At 35.2% G+C, this 27,830-nt stretch overlaps 2 protein-coding genes across 2 annotated transcripts; one reads left to right on the top strand and one right to left on the bottom strand.

Annotated features, from left to right (window-relative positions):
* Positions 1 to 3,055: 3,055 nt before the first annotated feature.
* LOC132133276 (cellular retinoic acid-binding protein 1) lies at positions 3,056 to 12,309 on the bottom strand. The gene is made up of 4 exons (XM_059546082.1): positions 12,117 to 12,309; positions 10,789 to 10,967; positions 5,370 to 5,483; positions 3,056 to 3,336 (listed from the first exon to the last, which is right to left on the bottom strand). Exons 1-4 carry the CDS (start codon positions 12,187 to 12,189, stop codon positions 3,286 to 3,288), a joined length of 417 nt encoding a protein of 138 aa, XP_059402065.1. The 5' UTR covers positions 12,190 to 12,309; the 3' UTR covers positions 3,056 to 3,285.
* Positions 12,310 to 22,138: 9,829 nt separating this feature from the next.
* On the top strand, positions 22,139 to 26,708 carry LOC132133513 (superkiller complex protein 8). Its single transcript, XM_059546369.1, has 9 exons — positions 22,139 to 22,432; positions 22,526 to 22,553; positions 22,654 to 22,932; positions 23,757 to 23,905; positions 25,015 to 25,108; positions 25,755 to 25,848; positions 25,930 to 26,022; positions 26,105 to 26,183; positions 26,510 to 26,708. The coding sequence occupies exons 1-9, from the start codon at positions 22,421 to 22,423 to the stop codon at positions 26,597 to 26,599; spliced, it is 918 nt and encodes a 305-aa protein (XP_059402352.1). The 5' UTR covers positions 22,139 to 22,420; the 3' UTR covers positions 26,600 to 26,708.
* The last annotated feature ends 1,122 nt before the right edge of the window (positions 26,709 to 27,830 follow it).

Genomic DNA, 27,830 nt, shown 5'->3' with positions numbered 1-27,830 from the left:
ATATATATATATATACATGTGTATATATACATGTATATGTATGTATGTATGTATGTTTCTCGAAATTGATTCTGAATAATTCAGATTGCTTTCATTTATTTATTTCAAAATGTTTTGTGTTATGTTGTCCATTGTTGATAGTTTTCATACTTAAGCTGTGAAAGGAACATTTTTAAGGGCTCAACACAACAGATTTTATGATGCAGAAGCCACTTTAGTTTTTGATTCTGAATATATTATTCAGGTGTTTTGTTATTTATTTCAGAAATCCTTGTGATATACAATATTCAGTTTGTGCTAGTCTGACTTAATCAAAATAGTGTTTAAAAATTACTTTCTGTTTTACTTTGTGTTTGTATAGACCATAACGCATAAAAGCACATTAATGGGAACATTAAAGAAAGTTCTTTTAAAAAGTTACTTTTAACAGTAATGCATTACTTTTTGGTGTAAGTAATCAACAAAGTAATTGAGTTACTTTTTGAATTAAGTAACTAGTAACTGTAACTAGTTACTATTTCTTAGTAACTAGCACAACACTGTATATAATATACAGTACTGTGCAAAAGTCTTAGGCCACTAGTATTGTCACCAACAAAAAAATGGTTTTAAGTCAGTTATTTCTATCTTTTGCTGTAGTGCGTCAGTTGTAAATATCAGTTTACATTTCCAAACATTATTTCTGCCATTAACTGTAATAATCCAGTAAGATTTGTTTGCACCAGGAGTCTGACAGCAGTCCGTGCTCCACACAGAGATCTGATCTGATCATCATCATCAGTCTGTCTGGAGTGATATGAAGAAACAGAACAAACTGAGACAGACTACATCCAGAAGAACTGTATCAATGTCTCCAAAACGCTTTAAGAAACATGCAAAGCTGTGAGAAATCACATGAAATCCAAACAGCAGTGGCCTGAGGTTAAGACTGTCCCATCACTACATTCGTGACTGCAGGAGAGCACAGCTGTACCTGAGTGAGCCGAGAAGAGAGCTGACCTGACAGCCCAATGATCTTGAGACATGTACTTCCTTTAAGTTTCCTGGAAAAGAGTGCAGAAAACTCACAATGCTGAAAGAAACTTTGAAAGTAAGAGAAAGTCATGACATTTGTCAAGTATGGTAACCCCATATAAAAACAGGTAACCCACACTCGGAATTGGTGCTCTGCATTTAACCCATCCAAGTGCACACACACAGCAGTGAACACACACCCAGAGCAGTGGGCAGCTATATATCCAGCGCCCGGGGAGCAGTGCCTTGCTCTAGGGCACTGACGGTGGAAGAGAGGGCTGTTCATTAACCCCCTCCCACCGATGACAACTGCCAGCACCAAGACCCGAAACCTGTGACCTTCAGGTTACAGGTCCAACTCTCCAACCATTAGGCCACAGCTGCCTCATCATTTGTGGTAACCCTTTACGTTATCTTTGTTACGTTCTTACTGTTATCAGCCTGAGGAGCCAACTTTCACCCGAGCAAGGAGTTGAGCTTGAATGCTTGTGGTCTTTATATGGGCCATTTATATTCAATTATATATATATATGTTTTTGTTTTTTTACACACCCTTTTTCAACTAAAAGAAAACCTTGAGAACATAATGTTGTTGTACAACATTGTTGTGTATAATGCCTTATCATAAGCTTGTTCAGAAATGTTGTCAAAAGCTTTATTATTAAAAAAAAATATTAAAAAAAAAAACGTCTTTCTCGATAAACGTCATTTACGAATATGCGAATAGGCTATTCAGTTTTTTTATGAGCCCAAATATTTAAATAGTATTTAATGTCCATCCCTATTCTATACCAACAGTATGTATGTTCACACACACATATATATTATCTTTTTTTTTTGGCTTACTATTGTTACATACATTATTGCAGATAACTTCACCCCTAAACAGCATCTAAAATGTTATATTATATTATATATATTAAAAAGTTGTTTGTTCGCCTATGTAAGTCAGATGAACTCTTTTTGTGTGACTGGACCGTTCTGAGCCAGAATAAGCAGCAATGAAGTCCAGGCTTTGTTTCAGTCAAAAGTCAAAATCTGGCCATGTAAAACTGCACACTAAACAGTGTATGTGGTAGTTAGTCTATGGTTTTCTCTTCATGTGAGGGCTGCGCGCACACACACACACACAAACACACACACAAACACACACACACACACACACAATACCAGCAGCACTGTCTGAAAATCTGCACATACTCTTTTTGTATTGTCATCTCGTCACAGTCAGCGAGGAGCGAGACAGAGAGGAAGATGAGGAGAGTCTATCCTGTGTTTCTCATCGCAGTGACAGATTTCCTCATCCATCAGCTTAAATCTCACTGCAGACACAGGCCAAAACAGCTCCATCTCTCCCACACACTCGTCCTATCCATCCATCCATCCATCGTTCTGTCTGTCTGTCTTTCATTTTCTGTTTGAAGTGTAGAAAGCTTCATCACAAGATCATCACAAGTCCTCTAGTTTTATTGTACTTCATTAACAATAATTTAACCCTTCATATTTTATTGCATTGCCTGTTAGCAGTGTAGACAGCTTTGTTTGATCATAGTGTGTAGTATTCTAGTTCTTTCGGTGTAGATTATGTGTTTGCATCCCTTTGTCTGGATTTAGGGTTTAAAACCTGCATCTTTGTCTGTGCATTTGGATTTCCGTTCTGTTTAGTGAAATTCACATAATAGCTCCCCCTGAGCATGACATCCAGCTAAATCTGATCCCTCACTTCAGCATCACGTCCCTTAAAGTGTGGAAGCGTCTGACGCAGAGTCTGCCACCCACCCGAATCTGACTGCGGGCCACAGTCTGTGTCTAATGACAGAACAACTGTCTCCCTGCAGAAGAGACTCATTAGTTCAGCAATGAACCATCTTCTGTTTTTTACTACATTGGATTCTTGAGTTGATCTTTGGAGGTTCTTGATAGGCTTTCCAGATCAGCATCTTTTAAGCACCAGTCCATGATGGTTTTCTGAAGAATCAAAGGTTCTTATTGGAACTTAAAAAGTAGCTCTTCAAAACAATTATGACTTAGAGAGAACCACTGATATTCGTTTCCATTTTTATTACTGCTTTTGTTTGCAATACACACATCTGTGTCAGAAACGGACAAAGAGAGAGGAACAAACCGAATAAAAACACCCACAATGCACTGAACGGATGCATGTTCACTGCCTGACATGTAAAGAAGGGTTCTGGTGTTTCTAGACACAAGGTTTCTTGGGATGCAGGGCTGTTTGGTTGTGTTTTTCATGGTCACTGTCTCCACTTCACCTCATTCTCGCACGTAAATCCTTGTGCACACCACGTCGTCGGCCCCAAAGATCTGAAAATGAGAGAAAGGAACAAAGAAATCTGTCTGAAGCTCTAGCAGAGACGATCAGATGAGTGTATTGCACTTAACCTCCATTATGTTGTGTTTATGAAATAAAGACAATCGGAACTCTCCGTAATCCCTTTTCTGCTTTATTTTGGACTAAAGAAAGCACATTCATCTTATGGAAATGTGTCCTAGATTCACAGGGAGACACCAAAGACAATCAGTGCTGCATTCTGGGATTGTTGTTCTCCACACATCAAGCTTTGAATTCACTTAGCAAACCGTGAGAAATATCAAGCGTCAGATTTAAAGTGATCCCTTCTGATTTGGGTCAGAGCTGCATATGTTTTGGACAGTCGTTCACACATTTGAATAAGCATTTGACATTTCTCAAAGGTCGGCCGTCAGGAGCGCCTGTCCTGGAACGGATTCACGATGCTCTTATTTTATTGTTGAATTTGGATCAAGGCCCACATATGTGTGCTTCGTCAACTATTAACACTTTTGGCACTGTGGACTTAAATAAACCCTTTGCACACTCTCACAAGGTTATTGAACATGTCTTCTGATAATATCTAACAGTGCACATCCATCATAGGAGAGTATTTATAATTTTTTTTTCATAAGATTACATTTCAACATTTCACACATAACATATTGTGTTTGAAAGCATTATGTGGTGGAAAAACATTTTAAACATTTTAGAAATGAAATGGCCAACTCTTTTGTTTTTCTAAGGTTTATGTCATAGCAAGCATTTCATCTATCTTAAACAGAAACAATTTTCTTAATATAATTTCACTTACATAAAATACCATTAATTCGTGGTTGGTAAGATTTTTAAATATTTTTTGAAAGAAGTATCATATGCTCACCGAAAGGATGCATTTATTTGATTAAAATACAGAAGAAGAAAAAAAAAACGAAAATATTGTGAAATATTATTACAATTTTAAAATAATGTTTTAAAATCTAATTTATTCCTGTGATTGGAAAGCTGAATTTTGGAGAAGGGTCTGGCTGCAGACTTGCACTTGCACTCTCAGACACTTGTGCTTCCGCTAGCAACGTCACTTGCAGTCTTTATTTTTTTTTATTTTGTTCTTTTTATTGATAACTTTTTGTTTGAATCTCTCAACATTTTACAACAGTAGTCAGGTGGTGAAGACAAGAAAAAAGAAACTAAATTACAATGTCACTTGCAATCGCCACTTGCACTCTCCGCTACCTGTGACGTCACTTGCAATCAACACAAATCGTGCGTGTTGCCAATTGTTTTTTTTTTTTTAACCCAAACCTTTGAACATAGTGTATATAATTTACTATAATAAATATTTTTTAATGGTGTCATTTTAAAGTGGTTGTTCATATTTTATGATTGAATGTCTGGGACAAGTGCAAAACAATCAAATAATTTTACCAGTTTTTACAAAAATTGTAGTGTAGAATACATTTGTCAAGCTCAGCCTTTCAGCCCGGTTACCAAAGCTATTGTAAGAAGATAAGTACATAAGTGTTTTATTCCAATGATATTCTTTTTTTAAAAATAAGTCTTTTAGAGTGAACAGAACTTGTACAAAAACAAAAAAAGATGCTCATTGTACCCTTTTTGTGGCCAAACTATGTGAAGGACACCCAGAGTGCAATATCACATGAGACAGAAGTGAGAAAAGCAGCCTATGAGCTGCTCTCTTCCTCTCAGATTTATCTGCTCCATTAAACATCTCACACTCACCGTCTCTCTCTCTCTCAAGCTATAAGGAAATAAATCCATAGTCTGTTTCCTGTCTGAAGTCATAAAATATGATCACAGTGATCTCTCATGTGAACACCGTCATGTTCATCCAGCTCCTCCTGGCTGGAGAAGTGAACACCAGAAACATCCTTTGCCTTTACAATCTCCAAAACAGCAGATAAAGCTGTGTTTAAGCAAAGTGGCTCAGTCAGGATTTACTCTGTTTTCTTTACACCAAAGTTGATATTTAAATGAAACAAATGAATCAGACTTAGTGATGATGTTGTGTTTGTGTGTATTTTACCAGGATCAGTTCGTCTCCACGTAGCTCTCTGCTCCAGAATGTGACGGGTCCGTCTTGATCCACCAGCTTCTGTTTGCAGTAGATCTTATTCTCTGTCTCCCACGTGGCCAAACTCTACAGACCAACATTTCTGTGTTATTATCTGTAAATTTGATCATTAAAAAACAATCCATGCATCCACTTGATCTGTTAGCTGCTGCAAAACCTGAATGATTCATTCAAAAATCAGTTTGTGTTGAGTCAGTTCTTGAACAGTTCATTATTGCAGCACGTGACAAATGTTCAAACATTTGGTGAACTAATCATTTGTGTTTCTCATCATTTATCTTTTGCTGCATTCAAATGATTTCCTACTTTGGAATATGATCAAAGATTGTGTAATGGGTTTGGGAAAATCCTGATCCGGTTCTCAAATTCAACTCATTGACTCATCAATCAAACAATTCACTGATTTGACTCAAAAGAATGAATCATACATACTTTTTAGAGCATGGCCAAATCACTTTTTTTTTCAGATTACAAAGTGTATCTAGGATTTTATGTCAAATTTTGTACTTTTTTTTGTGTGTAAATTATTAATTTCTGAATTATAGAAAAATAATTTCTGAAAAATAATTTGTTCATAAAATTCTATTCTAAAAAGTTGAAGTTTGAAATGTTTAAAATTTAGAAAATTAAATTCTAAATGTATAATATAAATATACATTGTAAAAAAAAGAACAAGAAAATACAATTTAATTAAATAAAGTAACAGTTTTTTGAGTGAAAATTGTAAAATCCTAAACATTTTTTTTCAGTGTAGTTTATTGCACGTAATACACATTTTTACTAATATAAAAATATGTAATACAAATATACTATAAATAACATATAGCATATATAATTAATTAATGACTATTAATAAAAACATATATTTAAATATTCTCTAAATGATTATTTAATTTTAAATATAAATTATAAAACATTAGAAGTCAATGGTATGTCCTCATGGAGATATCTCAGTAAGTGTGTTACTTTGGATGAATGTGGCCAGATAAATGAACAGTGTCCGAGAAATGCAGCAAAACTCCGTTAATATCATCTCTCTCTCTCTCTCTCTCTCTCTCTCCCTCCCTCTCTCTCGCCCCAGGCACCATCTTTAAACCAATTTATACAGTGTACAGCATCCTGACACACACATTTGTCTCGCTCAGACTAACAAAAACAGAGACATACCGCACACACACACACACACAAGCATCTTCATTTACAATCTAAGATCAATTGATTAACCAGGACACAGAGTAAAACTCAATGGAGAAAAATCCACTGCTATTTGACTAAAGTAAAAGTTTGGTAATCTGGCACTGAAAATACTAATCTGAATATCATTGTCTTGATGGTTGCGATGACTGTGGGATGTATTGTGGATGATATTTCAGTGTAATGGAAATGAAAACTGGAAAGGGGACTTTTTTAACCCTCTTGCAATTTTATGTTATTTAGTGCAATTGGAACAGCATGGTGCTTGCAACAATGTGGGTTTGATTCCTTGGAAATGCACTTGATGATTGAATGTACTTTGAATGCACTGTAAATAGCTTTGGAGACAAGCTTCTGCAAAATGCATAATGTAAATGTATGTGTAGGCAACTAAATCACAAAATCCCTCCAATAAAGCGAGTAATACAAATCAAACATCCCTCTCTCTGTTAATGTGCTTTCCTCGCATGACAGATACCAAGACTACAATTGCATTGTCAAAGCATCTGTATAGATAATGCAATGAGAGTCTGAACAATAAAGTAACAAAGTAAAAATAAAGAATAATACATAAGTTGAAATGAAAGAAAATAACACTAAAATAGTCTCTGTTCTTCCTCTAGGGGTTGATTAGCATCTTTTCTCCCCGTCTCTCTCACTAACCATCATTTAGTCTCAGCCTTCTGCCCTGTGGCAGGTGAGCAGTCTGTCTCTATAGCAACCGGTTCTGAGAACGGCTGGATTACTTCGAGTCCCTGTCTGTCCCCCAACGACAACAGGGCAGCTGAAGTAAATAAAGGGTCTTATTTTTATAACACTCGCACACTCTCAGAGCATGTGCAGTGAGATTTGAGAAGCGAAGTGCATCTCAGTTCACCTACTTATAAACTATTCACTGCTGTTTTATAGAATAAGTGTGAGTATATATGTACAATTCCATTAAGGTATTGGGCTGTGTCAGAAATGGCACACTGTCTGACCAATCATAATGGCGAATCTGCCATTTCCACTGACTAACAACCCAGACAAGAGTTAGTACATAAGTCAGTGGACTTGAATTAGAAAAAAAAGGTGTGTGTTGACGTATTTCTGCGGTTGAAACAAGATACCCTCTGATGTTCACTGTAATATTTAATTCGTGCTATGACTAGTAAAGACGAAGAGATGATCGGTTCACATGCCGCTTGAACTGAGTTGTTTTAGCGATCTGTCACCACACATTAAAAAGCCCAAAACAATATTTATTGTTTGAATTTCTTAAAAATGACAGTGTTTGCTGAGACTATGTTTCATTGTTTAATTTTGTTTTCACTCTGTTAGACCATGATGTGGGGGGGGGGGGTCAGTGACTTCACTACCATTTCCATCTATTGTAACTTGGGGTATTAATATATAATTCAATCAAAAAGCTTGTTGCTTCACATTGCCAACTCATTTCATAGCTACAAATATCAGGATGAACATTTCGGAGCGCTTCCATTATAATTAAGAAAGCTCATTGTAGTTTCTGTGGACTTCTTCCAAGGTTCTTCATGGAACAATCAATGTCAATAAAGAATCTTTATTTTAATTGTAAGCAATTTTCATGGTAGGCTTTTCCCATGATGCTCCAGGAGCCGATGGTGCAGCTCTCCCAATCAGCTAGCTTTTTGGCATATTTTCAGACAGGTAGGTCGGAAAGACACACATGTATCAATAAATACAGAATGTCCCCGGTCTTTCAGAAAGCTCGAGACAGACAGTTACGTGACTCTCAGGGGCTGCAAGACTCCAAAAAAATAATAATCCCCCTCCCACGACTGTCTGTTCCAGAACAAAATGAGGTCAATTCTTTGTCTATACGCTCATCCTTTGACTATGTATCTCTGTCTATCTCACAACAAAGCCATTTCCATTAAAAAGGAACTAAAAAGTTAAAGACTAAATTTCTTGGGGGAATAATATTCAATATGATGTTCTCATTAAGTCCAGACAATTAAAAGACTGTTTTTCAAAACACATTAGTGAGCTGCCTACAAAGACAGTTTTCCAGAGATTTAGATATAAGGTTAATCTATAATAACGTTATCCAGGTAGGAATATCACTTGATTTTGAGAGCCGAGCATTAATGTGACATCTACGCTTTTAAACATAAATGCTCTTTTTTTGGCATTAATGGTTATATGAAGAACCTTTCCACAAAAAGTTATTTTGTAGGGAAAAAAAGTTCTTTACACCCTTAAAAAAATAAAGGTTTCAAAAGGGGGTTCACAGAAGAACCACTGAGTGAACCGTTCTGAAAGGGATATGAAAAACAGTTTAATGATTCAAAGAACCTTTTTCCACTATATAGAACCTTTCAAAACTAAATGTTACATGGATGTTCTTTATGGAACTATCAGTGCAAATAAAGAACTTTTATTTTTTTAAGAGTGTAGATTTTTAAATCTTCACACTAAGAAAATAAATGTGTCTTTTAAGAACTGTTCAATGAAAGGATCTTTGGGAAACCAAAACTTGTTCTTCAGAGGCATCACTGCAAAAACCCTATTTTGAATCTTTCATATTTAAGAGTGTAGTTGCAATTAGCGACCCTATTGCCCTTGTCTCATTTCTGGGTTTTCGTGTACAAAAAAGTCCCATAGTTGTTCAAATTGACTCTCTGCTGAGCTTAGCAGTCTGAGACCTGGTTTAGGTTTCTCACAATTTGATAACGCCATCATTTTGCTCAGTGAGATGTCATCGTTAAGGTCAGGGAAATAAAATCGTTTTTTATGGACGAGGTTCTACATTGTGTAGTGTTGGATGGCTTTTGTTGTATGTGAATGGAAGGATTGGGTTACAGAGTGGAATTGGACTGCTAGGGCAAGCAACAAAAAACTGCGCCTCTGCAAAACAAGTGAAGACCCAATTAAGACGATATAGAGAGATTCATCTGAGGGACATTAGTAGATGGACAAACTCATGCTGGTGAAATTGATACTTACATTAGTGGCCAATTTGTTCTGATGGATGCGAGGTGAACTAATGTAAATCTACATAAACGTGTCTGTGGGTTTATCTTCTGAAATCAGAATCCATGATGTCTGGGGACATTAACAGCGGTTTCCATTAACAGCAGTTTGTTTTGTTACATGTGCTTGCTGAGCTCCAAATTTTTTATTTTTTTTACCCATTTTCACCAATTTTCTCTACAGCAATTAAAAAAAATTATGTTCATCGATGAATTTAAAGCTAAAAACCAAACCAACAAGCTCTGAGATAAATCACAACATTACATTTTAAGCAAAAAAAAAGTATTTGATAAAAACGAGAAGGGTACAAGATACTTAATTTCAATTTTAAGGGAATAAATAAATAAATAAAATTACAAAACGCTGCACATGTCATACCTTTGTCTTTTTAACATATTTTCTGATCAGAAAAAAATATCTACTGTATTTTTAAACTACCCAGCCTTTGTTAATATTTAAAAACTCGCTACTTAATGCTAGTCATAGGGCAGTCCAATGTCAGTAACCATCTAAAGGCTAAGAGAGTTTTAAAAATTAAAAAAAGATATATGTATACATCTTAAAATATTTGTAATAGTATGTGTGTGTGTGTGTGTGTGTGTAAATAATGTAATATATATAAAAAATGTAATATATATTAAAAACAAAGTAATTTTATTTACATTTTAATATTTAAAATAATTACATAATAAAAAAAAAAAAAAAATATATATATATATATATATATATATATATATATATATATAAATGGTATATATATAATGGTGCTGTGTGTATATATATATATATATATATATATATATATATATATATACACATACACACACACACAGCACCATTTGAATATATGAATCCAGGCTGAAAATCAGAAAAATCTGAGTTTAAGATTTTTAAGAAATCATAAAATCTTATGGTAATTTACAGTATTTTCTAGTAAAAAAAATAATGGATTTATTAATATTACTTTTTTCATATATATATATATATATATATATATATATTACATAGTAATTTAAACTACTTCTGCCATGGAGATTTTGAGTGGCATTTAATTTTTTCTTGTGTTTATCTCCTATAGTTATGGAATGGCTGTTGTCTCTGTGTTCTGGAGCTCAGGTGGTTTTTAAGGGGTTTAACTGGTCACTGTGAAGCTCAGCAGGTCAGTGTCTCATTTCTGACTCACCTTACATTTCCTGCCGTCCACCGTCTCCTCGTCAAACTCCTCTCCGATGTGAAAGTTGATTTCCGTGGTGCGTACCGAGGTGGAGGTCTTGATATAGAACTGCTCTCCGTCCTGTCGGATCTCCACGTGAGGTTTGGCTGCTGCAGCGCCGGCCACTTTCCGGAGCATAGCATTCACACCTGGGTTGCACAGTTTAAATATATGAACCAAAAAGGAAAATAATGCATTTAAAGGTAATTAAACTAGCTGAACTAAACAAACAAAGCTGCATTTAAACACTGTTTCTCATGAATTATTATGTCTAGCACATGCTTTGCATCGTCGAAGTACATACTTTTAGTGCATTGTGTGAAATATGCAAATTGTAAGGTTAATTATTTGCTCTCCTAGGAACAAAATTGAGACATTTTTCATTAAAATCTTCAATTTTGTTCATGTGTTCTCTGTAATGTTACTGTATGTGAATAATTTATTATTTGTGACTATTTTGAGACAGTGTTGTTGTTATTACCTAAAACGAAAACAACTTACAAAATAAATATTTGTATAATTCATTATAAACTTAAAACATTTAAACAAAAACTAGAAATGCTGCCTTGGTGACTGACTGAAATTAAATGAGTTGAAGCTGAAAAAAAGTAGTACAATTTACTTTTTATGAAAGCTAAACATAAATATTTAAATATTAATAAAAAAAAACTACTAAAATTACAAAAGCACATAACAAAACTAGTAAAACTTAAACTAAAATGAAAACTGACACCAGCTCATTTAAAATATTAATAAATAAATTATAGTGAAATTGTTGCATTGTTTTGAGACAGAGTTGATGAACTGAGCTCATCAGCTTTGAAAAAGCAATAAAATTGTTCCTCAGCTCAACTGTTAGAGCAAAGTGCTCGCAACATCACCATAAGGGGTTTGATGCCACGGAGCACATAGGCATAATACAATCCTTAAGGCAGCTGGCAAATGCAGAAATGTCACACTGTCGCACCCTGGGTTTCGTTTCAGACTGGCTGATTTCTTCCCAGACTGTTCCGAGACCTTCCTATCTTAGAGTTAAACAAATCACTGTGAGTGAATGTATCAAACACAAAGCCCTCAGTTAACTTTAACAGCCACATGACCCACTTTAACCCATCATGATAAATGTGAATAATCAGAATCAGCCCTCTCGCATTCTACCGTACGATAACATCTTCCCCGAGAGCCGGATCTAGTCTGAAACATCTCCTCATCCTCTCAAGATGTTCTAATGTGAACGCCTGGAGGAGAGAAGGTGAGTGAACGTGATGCACAGCTGAACAGATGAAATGAAATATTACCGAGAGCTTTCAGAAGTTCATCGAAATTCTCACTGCTCTTCATTTTCCAGGTGCCGGCGAAGTTAGGAGGCATTTTGAGCTTGGGATTGTCCTGCTCTGTCTCTTTTCTCCTCTGGTCCCTCGCTACTCTTGTTCTCCTTTTCTACTCTCTTTGTGATCGTCTGTTCCCTTTCTGTCTAATGTTCTCTCTCCCCCCGTCCCTCCCTTCTCTCTCTCTCTCTCTCTCTCTCTCTCCCGCCCACTTGCAGTGCTGCTGTCTCACCATCCAGACTGCTGCATCAAACAGCCTGTTTCAGCATCAGCCACAGAACCGTCCACTAATGTTTCTTACTCAACATGTATTGTAGGTGTGTTACTCAGGCTCTGATTTAAACACAAGCGCCTCGGGACAGATGACATGATTCCAGACTTGAAGTGCTTCAGAGAAGCACTAGATTGCACAGCTGCAATGCATACAAAATGGTTTTAATGAGCCACTTTGTGACTTCACTGCAAAAATCTGAAATATGTTTGCTTTGTTTTCCAGTTAAAATACCAAAGAAAATACAATCTTTAGATAACATTTCTCATGAAGCAATATTGCTTAACATATAAAGACTTTATTTAGTAATGCATCTTTAATACTGCTGTATTTTTCTTGCTTACACTGACAAGATTTATTCACAAAAAAATTGGAAATTCATCATTTATTTTATTGATGTGTCTTATGATATTTTAAATGATTCATCCATCCATATTTCATTTATTTATTTATTTTAAAACTTTGTATTTTTTTGTGTCATTTTTAATCAGAATATCAGAACTGGATATTCCAGTGACGTCTCCAACTGATCAACAAACGATGAATTTTTTTTGGTTTGTTTCAATAATCTGCTTCACATTGTACATCACAGTATGGAAGAGAAGATGTGACACTATTTTCATACCGCAACTTACAACTGTTATGGAGATTTTTAAGTATTTTACTGGAAAGGCATTAAAATCATTGTTTTACTTGATATATATATATATATATATATATATATATATATATATATATATATATATATATATATATATATATATATATATATATATATATATCAGAGCGGACCATATGAGCATATTAATGAACCTGCTCAAACATAAACACATTTTACAAATCAGGAAAGGTATCTATATTATACTAAAATACTTTTCATTTAATGGCTTCTCTACAAATAAGTAAATAAATAGACATAACATTTTAATTCAAGTTGAAACTGTTTATTATATGAGAAGAACGAGAGCATGGAGTGACAGGAGAGACATGAAACTAAAGTGCAACGGTAACTAGCAGAACCAAGTCTTTCAGAAAGCATTACTGAACAGCAAATTTCGACTGAATCTCGGACGCCATAGTGCATCTCATTATGTTTGCCAGACTAAAGCTCTGCTTAAAGTCCTTCATGATGACAAAATACTTTCTGTACAAGGTCTTAATTAGGTTTGGACACAAAATTTGTGCTTTGTCCAGCATGAAGGTCTTTATATTTTAGTTTCTAAAGTTCCCTGCCCACAAAAGTGCTCGAATGAAAGAGATAAAAATTCCACTGGCTGTGAAAAGGCTGCCTTTAGTCATTTCTCCCTCTTTATCTCAGTGTATTAAGCCATGAGAAACCATGAGCAGTCATTTTTCACATGCAGTCTGAGAGGCTTCTAGAGCCTGTGCTTGACGCCGCACGCAGAGCTTTTCTTCTTGAAGATGGACACATATGAACTCCAAAAACTCTTAAATGCTAACTGTTTTCCAGAAGGCACAGTAAAGGGTTTCTTAGTACAATGCATCTCAAGACAAACATAATCTTTCTCTCGTTTCATGAAGAAAATGAAGAGATGTTTTGCTGAGAAAATCGACTGGTTTGTGCGAGCACAAAAACATGATCAAATTAAGCATTAATTACAGCTAAACCCTAATGGTAAATTTAGTCAGAATTTGAGCCAAAAGCAATTAAAAGTCAAGAGAAAAGAAGGAAAATGCACACAGACCTTAAACTAGCTGTTTTATGGATGGTAACTGAAATATTATTACTGAAATCTTATTAGTAATTAGTTACACTACTAGTTACTGCAAATAGTAATATTATTACAGTAATTAGCTACTGCCAAACACTGGTCAGGACAAGCAGACTGACATACAAACCCGATCTCATGAGAAAACACAACTATTTTACAAAGTGACAATTGCATATGAATTTGTACAATGTGATTTTTATGGAAATGTATAATCTTTAGCAGCAATTTTTTAAATATGATGATCTCCCCACAACCCCATGCCTAAAATGTATCTTCATTGTGGCATAAGCAGACCGTACAAAAATGTACTAATGAGCAGTGTTGGGGTAATGCATTAAAAGTAATGCAAGGCGTGTAATCCGATTACTTTTTTCAAGTAACTAGTAAAGTAACACATTACTTTTAATTTACATTAATTTAATTTCATTTAATTTCATTTTAATTTGAGTTACTTTAACAAATAAGTAACGCAAGATACTTTTTTTGCCCCCAAATTTATTGATAGCTTTCCTGTCCCCATGTTGAGAGAAATTAGATGTTACTGTAGTTCTTAAATAAATATGAATATGCATCAATTCATATCACTTACAAAACAACAACAACAACAACAACAACAACAAAAAACACTCAGATTCAGTATTCCTCAAAATGAATATAAATAATCCACCTCAGAATATGACACAAACCTGCAATAATTAAATGTTAAAGAACACAAAAATATCCTTTATGTATTTAATCCCATTGTTTTAACCAATGTCTTTGCTTCTGACCTTTGATGATCCAGTTCAACCATTATAAGCAAAAATTACTCTAGACAAATTTTTGTGTGTCTTTTTTTATTGCTGAAGTGTGTTAAAATTTATTCTTCTGCATTCTACTGTATGGATGTAAATTTACTTTCCCTTCAGCCTGAGGTGTATTCAGTTCAATTTTGGTGTGAAAAGGCTTTTATATTTGCAAAAAATATAATTTTTTTATTTAAAAACAAACAAGCAAGCCCTGATTTAAATGTATGCAAAAGTAACGTAACACATTACTTTCCATAAAAAGTAACTAATGTAATAAGAGTAACACAATATTGTAATGCATTACTTTTAAAAGTAACTTTCCCCAAAGCTGCTAATGAGATCTGAGTCTGTAAGGCAATAAAGAAACCGACAATTTTTACCATGGAAAATATAAAATAATGATTTTACGGTAGGCCTACAAGGTACATTTAACCACCATGTACATACCATATATGAATATTTGAATCCAACAGAAACATGATCTATGATACCATAACTTTACCATGGTATAGTACTCTTTTGTAAGGGGGGCCAGGGAATGTGACTATATAAAATCTGCTTCTTTTTGTTACCCATTGAGATCAGTAATATTAAACATCATACAGAAGGACATTTTTTGTCAAGTGTTGCTGTCTTGTATCAGCAGTTCAGAGCCATAAAACAGACCATATTTCATGAATCTCTTCTAAACTATAAAGCCACACATTCTTCTCTCTCTCTCTCTCTCGCTGGTGCTGTCAGATCTAGGTCAGTCGATGCTGAACTCCCTCTGCGAGGCACATTGCACCTCAAAGGGCATCAGCTGAGAAACTCACTGCTCAAGACATAAAAGGATAAAATCCCACATAACAAATGGACTTCCTTCTGTGTGACTCGCTAACACAGAGGAAAGGTCTTTGATTGGACTTCGCTGTAATCAAATGCCGCAATATGCTGCGTTTTCATGTCTTCTGCTTTTCTGTTATGACTTACTTTCAGCGCCTTAACACTGTAGCAGCAGAAATAATTTTTTTGGAGTTGCTATAAAAATGGAACAAATATCCATTTAAAAATATTTTATTTTAGAAACTATAATGACAAAGCAATAAACAAAGGTCAATCTGATGAAGAGACTGTTTATATTGCTCTCTTTATTTGTATTTACAGTTATTAGCCATGCCTATAAAACAAGCTAAATATTTTTTTCATTTTGTTTTTATTTTAATATTTAAATGTATTATATTTTTTTAAATTTAATTTTGTAAATATTTAATACATTTCTGGTTTATTATCTTTTTTTCTTTTTTTTAGGTGCCTGTTGTTTTATTAATTATTTGCTAATATTTATTTATTTAAAAAAAGATTATTGTTCTATTTTCATGCATTTGTTTTAACATATTTATTTTAAATGCATTATACATGATAGGTATTTATTTTATTAATTTATAAATACATTATTTATTATTCTATTATCAATTATGTGTTTGTTTTTTTTATTTGTAATATTATTTCATTACCATCACTAGTAGCCTACCTGTTATTTGTATGGATGCTTTGATATTATTGTAAAATACTTGTACTATTTATTACTATCACTGGTATCTGTTATTTGCTTTGATTATATTCAGTTCTGTGTATAATTATTGTAGTTAGCTTTTATTTAGTTATTATTAATGTATTTAAAATGTATTGTTTATTTGTTTTTAATTATTTTTTATTGTAATTATTTATTTTAAATTGATTTTTTTAAATGTTTTTATAAATACATTTATTACTACTACTAATTTATTACTATCGATGGCATCTGTCATTTATTTTGATGTTTTGATAATATTGCACGTTTTGAAAGCCAGTATGGTTCAGGGAGAGCGGAGTCAGCTGGACGGAATCAGTGGAGAAAACCGGAGTTGATGGAGGAGGATGGCGGCGACATCAGCAGGACGTGATCGAGGAAATAGTAATCGAATGAAAGCGGGAAATTCAAAAAACATTGGAAATACTGTTTTGGGAGCGGTTGAGCACGACTGCTTCGTGAATGGATCAGACGTAGGTAGGTGGGCGGAAATGGATTACAGTGAAGAGAAAGAAGGAAATGAGGGAATATTGAAGGGAGAGGTTTCAAAAAAGAGAGTCAGTCAGGTAAAAGGGAATAAAAGAATAAGGAATGAAAATGATGAGAATTCGGAAAGTGAGGAAGAAGAACATGAGCGAAATGAGAAGGAAATACATGAGAATTTTATAGTCATAATAAGATTCAATGAAAAAGATCAAGAAAACATGAAGATAATCAACCCGTTTGTATTAACAAAACATCTGGCAAGTAAGATAGGGGAGATCTTATATGCTAAGGTCCTAAATGATGGAAATTTGTTGGTCAATTGTGCAAATGAAGATCAATTTGAGAAAGCAATCAAAGTAAAAGAGATTGGAAAACTGAAAGTGATAAACACACGGAGGGTGGGAGAACAAAATGGTGGAAGATGCAAAGGAGTGATCACAGGGGTACCAATGAATGTAGGAATGGAAGAACTTAAGAGACATCTTAAAGGGGGGGAAATAGTGATTGCACAAAGATTAAAAACTACAAGAGAAGGAGTGAAAAAGGATAGTGAAACGGTATTGATTGAATTTGAGGGGGGAAATATGCCAAAAAAGGTATACCTAGGTTATATGAGCTACCCAGTGAGAATGTATGTACCAAAACCATTGAGGTGTTTTAACTGTCAGAGGTTTGGACACATAGCCAATAACTGTAAAGAGAAGAAGAGATGTGCTAGATGTGGGGGCGAGCATGACTACGGAAAGTGTGGAGCAGGAGTGCAACCAAAATGTTGTAATTGTGGAGGAAGCCATAATGTGGCTTATAGAGGATGTGAGGTGATGAGACAGGAAAATAAAATCCAGAAAATAAGAGTTGAAAGAAGGATCACTTATGCAGAAGCAGCAAGAGTGTCAAGAGTACACAATAATATCACTATAGAACAAGCAGAGTTGGGGGTGGAAGAACAACAACAAAGAACAAGTGACAAGATTTATGTGGATAAAAAGGACTTGGTGACGTTTATTGCAGGAGTGATAAACAGTACAGCTGAAGTTAAATCAAAAAATGATAAAATACAGCTGGTTGTCAAAGCAGCAGTAAATCATTTAGGACTAGTGGGACTGACGTGGGAAGAAGTGAGGGAGAACCTCACCAATCAGTCAAGCCAGGAAGCACCATGTATTGGTTAATATTAATGGTTATCATCTTACAATGGAATGCAAGAAGTTTACTGGCCAATGGTCAGGAATTCAAACATTTCATTAAAGACAGGAAAATAAATCCAGATGTAGTGTGTATCCAGGAAACTTGGTTAAAGCCAAATTTAGAGTTTGTGATTCATGGATTTATAGGGATAAGAAATGACAGAGAAAATGGGGGACGGGGAGGAGGAGGATGTGCTACGTTTATTAAACAAGATGTTCCATATAGGGTACTGGAAAAGGGAGAGGATTTAGAATACATTAAGGTAGTAGTGTGGGAAAGAGGGGAGGAAGTGGTTATAATAAACTACTATAATCCTTGCAAAAGGTTGGAAGTAGATAGGTTATTAAGGATACAAGGAAATAATAGAAACAAAGTAATATGGTGTGCAGATTTTAATGCTCACAGTAAAATATGGGGGGGCTCACATACAGATGTAAATGGAAGGGTAATAGAAGATTTGATGGATGATAAGGAATTGGTGTGTATGAATGACGGAAGAGGAACAAGAATAAACATAACAACAGGAAATGAATCGGCATTGGATATTACATTAGTGTCTAATCCCTTGGCTGGAATAAGTAACTGGCATGTTTGGAGCGATACTACAGTGGGCAGCGATCACTACCCAGTATCATGCTCAGTGGGAGAGCGAGTGGAAATAAGACCAGGTGAAGGAATACCAAAATGGGGTTTTAGAAGAGCAGATTGGGTAAAATTCCAGCAATTAAGTGAGGAATCATTATCAAAGATAGACATTTCTGGCAATATAGATGAAACAAACAAACAAATAACATCAGCAATTATTATGGCAGCAGGTGGATCTATTCCAAGGAGTAAACAAAGGAGGAATAAAAAACTGGTACCATGGTGGACAGAAGAATGTCGTCAAGCTGTTAAAAACAGGAATAGAGCATTTAAACTAGTTAAAAACACCCATAACATGCAGCATTTGATTCTGTATAAAAAGGCACAGGCTAATGTGAGAAGAACAGTGCGTCAAGCTAAAAGGGCAAGTTGGAGGAACTTTTGCAATGAAATAGGAAGAACAACGCCTGTTGGTGAGGTTTGGGGAATGATAAAAAGGATGGGTGGAGTAAGGAGGGAAAGGGAAATTCCAGTTATAATTACTGAGGAAGGTACAGCAATCTCCAATAAGGATAAGGCAGAGGTAATGGCAAAAACATTTGTAAAAATTCACAGTTCAGATAACTTGTCAGAAGTATGCAAAATGAGAAAGGAAAACACAATGAATCAGTATCCTGGTGTGTTAGACTGGAGGGAAAAAACTGATGATACAATTGATGAACCTTTTAGTATGGCAGAGTTGATTAGAGCAATAAATAAAGCTAAACCAACATCTCCAGGAAAAGATCAGATATGCTACGTCATGCTAAAACATCTAGGGAAAGAAGCACTCTTAAAGTTGCTGAACCTTTATAACAGAGTGTGGGAGGAGGGAAGATTACCGAATGCATGGAAAGAAGCAGTAGTTATTCCAATAAGGAAACCAGGCAAGGATCCTTCTAAACCCACAAGTTATAGACCAATAGCATTAACATCAAATGTATGCAAAATTATGGAAAGGATGATAACAGAAAGGTTATCATATATACTAGAAAAAAGTGGAAAACTAGCAAAATATCAAAGTGGGTTTAGGAAAGGGAGGAGTACCATGGATTCGGTTATAAGACTAGAAAATGAAATAAGAAAGGCTCAGGCAAATAAGGAATCAGTCATTACAGTGTTTTTTGATATAGAAAAAGCGTATGACATGATGTGGAAGGAAGGATTGTTGATAAAGTTGCACTTGATGGGTCTAGGTGGAAGAGTTTTTAATTGGATAAAGAATTTTTTGTTTGGAAGAAAAATTGAAGTACGAATAGGGTCAGACATATCAAGTCAGTTCGATGTGGGCAATGGAACACCTCAAGGCAGTGTGATTAGCCCACTACTTTTTATCATCATGATTGATGATGTCTTTACTAAGGTACCAATGGATATAGGGAGGTCACTGTTTGCGGATGATGGGGCGTTGTGGAAAAGGGGAAGGAATATGGAGCATGCAATCAGGAAAGTACAAGGAGCAATTGATGAGGTGGTGGAGTGGGGATATGATTGGGGGTTTAAGTTTTCAATAGAAAAAACTCAAACAGTCTTTTTCACCAAGAAACAAATTAAGGAAGGGATGAAGTTAAATATGTATGGGAAAGAATTAGAAAGGGTTGGAACTTTCAAATTTTTGGGGATTATTTTCGATTCACGGTTAACATGGGTAGATCATATAAAGAAAATAGAAGGAAAATGCAAAAAAGTAATTAATGTAATGAGATGTTTGACAGGTAGGCAATGGGGAGCTAGTTGTTATGCATTAAAAACAGTATATGTGGCATTGATTAGATCTGTGTTGGATTATGGGAGTGTAGCTTATGGGTCAGCAGCCAAATCTCTATTAAAGAAACTAGATGGGATCCAGGCACAGGCATTAAGAGTGTGTAGTGGTGCTTTTAAAACTTCACCAGTACCTGCACTGCAGGTAGAAATGGGAGAAATGCCGTTAGCAATTAGAAGGAGGCAGCTGATGACAAATTATTGGGCTAATTTGCAGGGTCATAATGAGTTCCACCCCACAAAAATAGTGTTGCAGGAGACCTGGGAGAATGCAAGTTACAAAGGAGAGAATTTTAGTAGAATAGGCAACGAGGTAGCAAGAGAATTTGGAGTATTTTATATGAAGATGAGCCCTACTGTAGTATATCCAATGGTGGCTCCGTGGTTACTTGTTTGGCCTGATATTGACTGGTATTTGTTAGAATTAAAAAGGAAGGATGATGGAAAAGATCAGATAGATTTGGTAAATGCATTTAAGTACCTTATAAATAAAGATTATAAAGAATTTGTACATGTGTATACAGATGGTTCTAAGAAACCTGAGACAGGAGTGACAGGATATGGGGTGGCAATACCTGCTAAAGGAATAGGAATTAATAGAAGAACATCTGATTTTTTAGGAGTATATACAGTGGAAATGGTGGCAGTATTAGTTGCGTTAAGGTGGGTGGAAAAAACAAGTCAAGAAAAGGTTCTGATATGCACCGATTCATCCTCAGTCCTTGAGAGTTTAAGGTCTTTTCACTCTAGCCGTCAAGATGTATTATATGAAGTCCTTCAGTCAGTAACAAGAATAACAAATCAAGGAGGACAGGTACAATTTATGTGGGTTCCAGCACATGTAGGGGTGAAAGGGAATGAGCAGGTGGATGAATTGGCAAAGAGGGCTTTAAAGAAGGGAAATATAGAAATGCAAATTAAAATAAGTAAAGCAGAGGTCAAAAGTATCATCTGGGAAAAAACTAACCAAATTTGGCAAGAAAGGTGGGACAGAGAGGAGAAAGGAAGGCATTTATATCAAATTCAAAAGAGTGTAAAAATAAATAGGTTAGGTGGTGGGCACAGGAGAGAGGAAACTGTAGTGACAAGGTTAAGGCTGGGGCATGGTGCTTTAAACAGATCACTGAAAATGATAGGAAAACACGAGACAGGCTTGTGTGAGTGGTGTCAGGAAGAGGAGTCAGTGGAGCACATAATTATAAGATGCAGGAGGTATGAGGAACAGAGAGTAACAATGAGGAATAATTTGAGGGAAATAGGGGTGCAGGATTTAACATTAAAAGGAGTGTTGAGCATAGGTGATAGAGCACAGGTTAGGATATTGTTAACTTTCTTAAGGGAAACTGGTTTGTTCAATAGGTTATGAAGATAAAATAGGGATATGGGTAAGTGTGTTGGGTAATGAATGAAAGTGTTTTTTTTTTTTTTTTTTTTTTTTTTTTTTTTTATGTCGAAACTAGATTGTAAGCCTATTGTCTGATTCACACTCCGGAGCAGAAGGGGGCGGTAATGCACCAAAAGCTGGTTGCCAACCGCCGTTAAAAACAAAGAAGAAGAAGAAGAAGAAGAGAGCGGAGTCAGACTCAGACGGATGTTCCCATGGTACTTTGCGCGCAGGTGTCATGGCGTCCCTCTAGGCAGCATCAGCGCGGGTGTTTGTTATTGTTAATAAATCGCTTTCATTTTTCATCGGATGCATGTAAACTGATCTGAAGGATTATCCGACTTTTCCGCGAACGCGCTAAAACCTCTTCAGGACGCGTCGAACGCTCGCAAAAGCTGTTTATTTAGTCAAAAGCTAAGCTACGCTAGCAGCTGTGCATGAAGTTAGTTTAGAAACTCATAATACAGATTTTGAAACGAAGACTATGAGCACACAAGTGAGTCCATCTCTAATATGTCTTTTATAGTATCTATGGTGATCAGAATAATGATTGTGTGTGATGTTAATATGTTAATTGTTCTGTTTTTAGTACAGTATTCTATTCAAGCAGGAGCATGGTGAGTACACACACACTTAGTCATCTGTTCTGATTAAGAGGGGATACAACTAGTGAGCTGTCTATCTAGACACAGCCAAAGAATCTGTGTGTTTGTGCAGCTCATGAAGATGCCATCTGGACGGCGGCTTGGGGTCGCAGTGAGAAGGACGGGTCAGAAACCATTGTGACCGGCTCTTTGGACGACCTGGTGAAAGTGTGGAAATGGTGGGATGAGAAGCTGGAGCTGCAGTGGACACTGGAGGGTCACCAGCTGGGAGTCGTGTCGGTGGACATCAGTCAGAACGGAGCGATCGCTGCCTCCAGCTCTCTTGATGCTCATATTCGGCTCTGGGATTTGGAGACGGGCAAACAGATTAAGTCCATGGACGCAGGCCCAGGTGAGCGGCACATTTTTTTATTTTTAAAGATTGCTTTGAATGCGTGAGTGTGACACAGGGTTTTTATTAAAAGGTTAGTTCACCCAAAAATGAAAATTATGTCATTAATGACTCACGCTCATGTCGTTCCAAACCCGTGAGACCTCCGTTCATCTTGGGAACACGGTTTAAAATATTTTAGATTTAGTCCGAGAGCTCTCAGTCCCTCCATTGAAAGTGTGTGTACGGTATACATCCATGTCCAGAAAGGTAAGAAAACATCATCAAAGTAGTCCATGTGTCATCAGAGGGTCGGTTAGAATTTTTTGAAGCATCGAAAATACATTTTTGTCCAGAAATAACAAACATGACGACTTTATTCAGCATTGTCTACTCTTCCGGGTCTGTTGTGAGCGTGTTCACAATAACAAAGATAACACATCATACGTCGTACATCAACAGCGCCGTGAACGTGCTCACAACAGACCCAGAAGAGAAGACAATGCTGAATAAAGTCGTCATGTTTGTTATTTTTGGACCAAAATGTATTGAGGGTGAGTCATTAATGACATAATTTTCATTTTTGGGTGTACTAACCCTTTAATGCTTGAAGTAAAATAAACATTAGCTGAAATAAAATATAAAAAAACGAACTAAAATTAAAAAGTTAAAAAATGAAATAAATAAATGGAAACTTAATAATAAAAAAAGCATATAGACATATAAATAAAAATAAAGACTAACAAATTGCTATAACTTTAAAAAAATAAATAATAAAATAATAAAAATCTAGTATCTAAATACACTAAAATAACACAGATGAACTCTTTCTATACCATCTGCAGTTGACGCCTGGACGGTTGCCTTTTCTCCTGACTCCAAATACATTGCCACCGGCAGCCATCTAGGGAAGGTCAACATCTTCGGCGTGGAAAGTGGGAAAAAGGAGCACTCGCTGGACACCAGAGGGAAGTTCATTCTGAGCATCGCTTACGTAAGAGTCTCTGCACGGGCAACATGAATCTCATCTAAAGCCAATGGCTCTAATGTTTTATTTCTGTCAAACAAAAACTAAATATTCAGGGGACAGAAGTTTGTAGGATAGATTCGTTTTATGTTTTTGTACTGAATTGGATCATGAATTATATATATATATATATATATATATATATATATATATATATATATGTATATGTATAATAACCTTTTTTTAATATATTATTTTTTAAAAATCTATATAAACTAAAGTTTAAAGTTGGTAAGATTTTACAGTAATAATATTACAATTTAATTACATTACTGCAGTCTTCAGTGTCACATGATCCTACAGAAATCATTCAAATATGCTGATTTGCTGCTCAAGAAACATTTCTGATTATTATTATTGTTAAAAATAGTTGTGCTGCTTAATATTTTTTGGAAACTGATTTTTTTTTTGGAGAATTTTAGGATGAAGTTCAAAAGAGCAAGCATGTATCTGTAAAATAAAAATTTTATAATGTCATAATTGTCTTTACTGTCAATTTATGTCAATTAAATGCATTTTGCAGAATAAAATAATTATTTTCAAAAAAAAAAAATCTAACTCCAAACCGTGAAACGGAAGTGTAGATCACGTTTTCATTTTGAAAAATAATTATTTTAATTTTTATTTATTTATTTATTTATTTATTTATTAGAATGTTCTTGTTCATCATATACAAAATGTCAAATGTTCTGTCTCGCTGAAATGCTAAATAAAAAGGTTCATCAAATGAATTTAAATTTATTTTAAAACATTTTTTAAAAGTCTATATTGAACATAAATGCTCACCTCTAAAATATTTTGTCAGCAAGAAACAAAACAGGTTTCTTCAGTGTAATTGCTATTATTAAAAAAGTCTTAATCCAGTAATCAAACAACTTAAAAGTGTGGGAATATGTAAATAAGTGTCAGTGTAACAGTCAGCCTCAGTGTTCAAAAAGGAACAGAAAGGAAGTACAGAAATAACAGTCCAAATTTCATTCACATTATACATTGGAATTAATATTTAGAGAAAATGCAGATTTTCCTTCTAATATAAAGTTTTCCAAGCCTTAATAATTCTCTATCTCTCCCTCTAGAGTCCAGATGGAAAGTACTTAGCCAGTGGTGCTATAGACGGAATCATTAATATCTTTGATATTGCGTCTGGGAAACTCCTGCACACGCTGGAAGGTGAAGACCGTCTCCCACACGACTCAAGCTGTCTTAGGTTTCCTCTGTTAAAACCCTCTGTCCATTAGTCTGCTAGATGAATTTAGGGTGATTATGGATTTCATGAATGCATGGAAAAACCTGTTTGCGTCACTGGCCGTCCATCAAGGGTCATAAACTTTGTCTCTTTGTCTTCCTGCGTCACTCCATCATTCACTCATCCCTTTATTTGCTCCAACAAGTACAGCTGGAAAAAATGCTGAACGTTAGATGCAGTTGTTTTTGTTGTACTGCACTAGTGGTCAAAACGTGTAATAATTACGCTAAAAAGTAATATATTTATTTTTAAATGTTTTTGAAAGAAGTCTCTTATGCGCAGTAATATTGTAAAATATAATTACACTTTAAAAGAACAGTTTTCTATATTAATATATAGAATTTTCAGGATTCTTTGAAGAATAGGGAGTTTACAAGAACAGCACTTATTTGAAATATAAATATTTTGCAACATTTTTCCATTCTCTATGTACTGTGTTTTTGATCAAATAAATGCAGACTTTATTACTATTTGTTTATACTACCCTGATTACATACAGACTTCTTAAAGGTACAGTAGCCAAACTGTGGGATTAACAATAAGACATGATCTTTTTTTTCTTCTTTTCAGGTCATGCGATGCCTATCAGGTCTCTGACTTTCTCTCCAGACTCTCAGCTGCTGGTAACCGCATCAGATGACGGCTACATCAAGATCTATGACGTGTAAGTTGCAAATTTGTGTGCATCTTTCACCTTCCAACACATTTGAATCTCACGTTCTGCTTGTTTGTGTGTGTCCCACAGGCAGCACGCTAACCTGGCCGGCACTCTCAGTGGTCACGGGTCCTGGGTGCTGAACGTGGCCTTTTCACCCGACAACACACACTTCGTGTCCAGGCAAGAGCTGATGCACTTCAGAAGAATAGAAAATGTGAAATGTAGTTTGTGTGTTCTTAACTGTTATTCGTTTCTGTTTCAGTTCGTCTGATAAGAGTGTAAAAGTGTGGGACACAAGCAGCAGGTCATGTGTGAACACATTCTTTGATCATCAGGACCAGGTGAGAGATGTATCACACTTTACATAAAAATATGAAGCAGCATAACTGTGTTCAACAGTGATAATCAGAATGTTTCATGGACAGCAAATCAGCACATAAGAATTATTTCTAAAGGATCATGAAGACTGATGCAATGATGCTGAAAATTCAGCTTTGCCATCATAGGAATAAATTCACATAGAAAATAGTTTTTAAATGGTAATATTTCACATTAATAATGTTTTACTGTATTGTTGGATTACAAGCAAATCACTGTTTGCTTTAGTTTCTGAAGGGGATGAATCATGCATGCTCATGTTCAAGTGTGTGTGTGTGTGTGTGTGTAGGTTTGGAGTGTGAAGTACAACCCCACAGGCTCCAAAATCGTCTCTGCGGGTGATGACCGAGCCATCCACATTTACGACTGTCCCATGTGAATCTCCAAAAAACTACAGCCTCTCTTGACCACAGCAAACATGCTATTTTTTTTTTCATCGCTAAGTTCAACATCTGTATATGGTGTTACAAATAAATCTCTTTTTTTTTTCTAGTTCTATTTTTGTTGTTGTTTATCCTGTTCAGTATTCACACATTCGATGGTCGAATATGTTGCATGAAATTTTTAGCTGGATACATATTTTATTATGAGATTTAAATTCATTGTAGTTTAATTATGTAAAAATCCCAAACTGCAAAATGTTATACTCCTTGATGTTTCCAGATTTTTTCCATACAGTCTATGATTTTGTTCACATGGCGTTCCTGATCACTATTCGCCCTCTACAGGACACCAAATGTTACTGCACCAGTTCAGAGTCCTTGCTTTGGACTGTTATACCAGACATGGAAAAATGAATTATATAATACATAAATATCCAAAGCTGAACTTGTTTGAATGCTGAACTCTTTGAAGAGCATGTGAGAAGCTCTAGCAAAAAAAAATAATAATTCCAATCCCAAATGGTTTCATTCTTGTTTGGTTCATTTAATTCAATCTTGATTGTTACACTCGATCCAGTTAGATCCAGTTAGAAACAATCTTTTGGAAAAAATAAATGACTAAGGCAGTTATATTTAAAATATGAAACACTGTTTTTCTGAAGGTGAAAGACAAGGAATGTGGTAAAACACACTTTTTTTTACATGATTGTACAGTCGTTTTTGATCAGTGGATAAGGACTTTAACATTAATTTAATCTACACTTATGTTTATCTACACAATTTGTATCTACACTTGAAGCGCAGTTTCAGGCCACTGAAATATTTAAGACCTGAGCTTAATATAGAATTAGTACATTTGTATTTATTAAAAAACATTTTTGTAAGTTTTCCAGGTACGAATTTCCAAATTAATTGCCTTATGGATTTGAATAAGGACTGATATTTCCAGATATTTCATGACCATGGAAATGGTAGTTAGGTGTTTAGTCAATTTCGCCTCATTAAATATTCATGAGCACAGTGAAATGATATTTGCTGTTCATGTGGAAAGTTTTTACAGGTCAATACTTACAAATATCAAACCTTGACTGTAAATATTAGACTATTTGGAAGTTTCAGAAGACTTAAGACTGAATGCATATGTTGAAACCATTTTAATAACCTTGTAAATATGCAAATAAGGCAAAACTGACTAATGAGCCAGGGTTTCAAGTGTGAAAAGCCCAT

This window comes from Carassius carassius, chromosome 50, assembly GCF_963082965.1.
Source record: "Carassius carassius chromosome 50, fCarCar2.1, whole genome shotgun sequence".
Classification (NCBI taxonomy): Eukaryota; Metazoa; Chordata; class Actinopteri; order Cypriniformes; family Cyprinidae; genus Carassius; species Carassius carassius.
Note: the sequence above shows the minus strand (reverse complement) of the source record. Positions and strands in the feature narration are given on the sequence as shown.

Excerpts from the sequence above, each read along its gene's own strand:
- LOC132133276 (XM_059546082.1), bottom strand. The coding sequence starts at position 12,189 with ATGCCTCCTAACTTCGCCGGCACCTGGAAAATGAAGAGCAGTGAGAAT. Across the intron at positions 10,968-12,116 it reads TGAACTTCTGAAAGCTCTCG|GTGTGAATGCTATGCTCCGG; the intron begins GTAATATTTCAT and ends TGTGCAACCCAG. Across the intron at positions 3,337-5,369 it reads GTGGAGACGAACTGATCCTG|ATCTTTGGGGCCGACGACGT; the intron begins GTAAAATACACA and ends TCTCATTTTCAG.
- LOC132133513 (XM_059546369.1), top strand. Across the intron at positions 22,554-22,653 it reads TCTATTCAAGCAGGAGCATG|CTCATGAAGATGCCATCTGG; the intron begins GTGAGTACACAC and ends GTGTTTGTGCAG. Across the intron at positions 26,023-26,104 it reads AACACACACTTCGTGTCCAG|TTCGTCTGATAAGAGTGTAA; the intron begins GCAAGAGCTGAT and ends TTTCTGTTTCAG.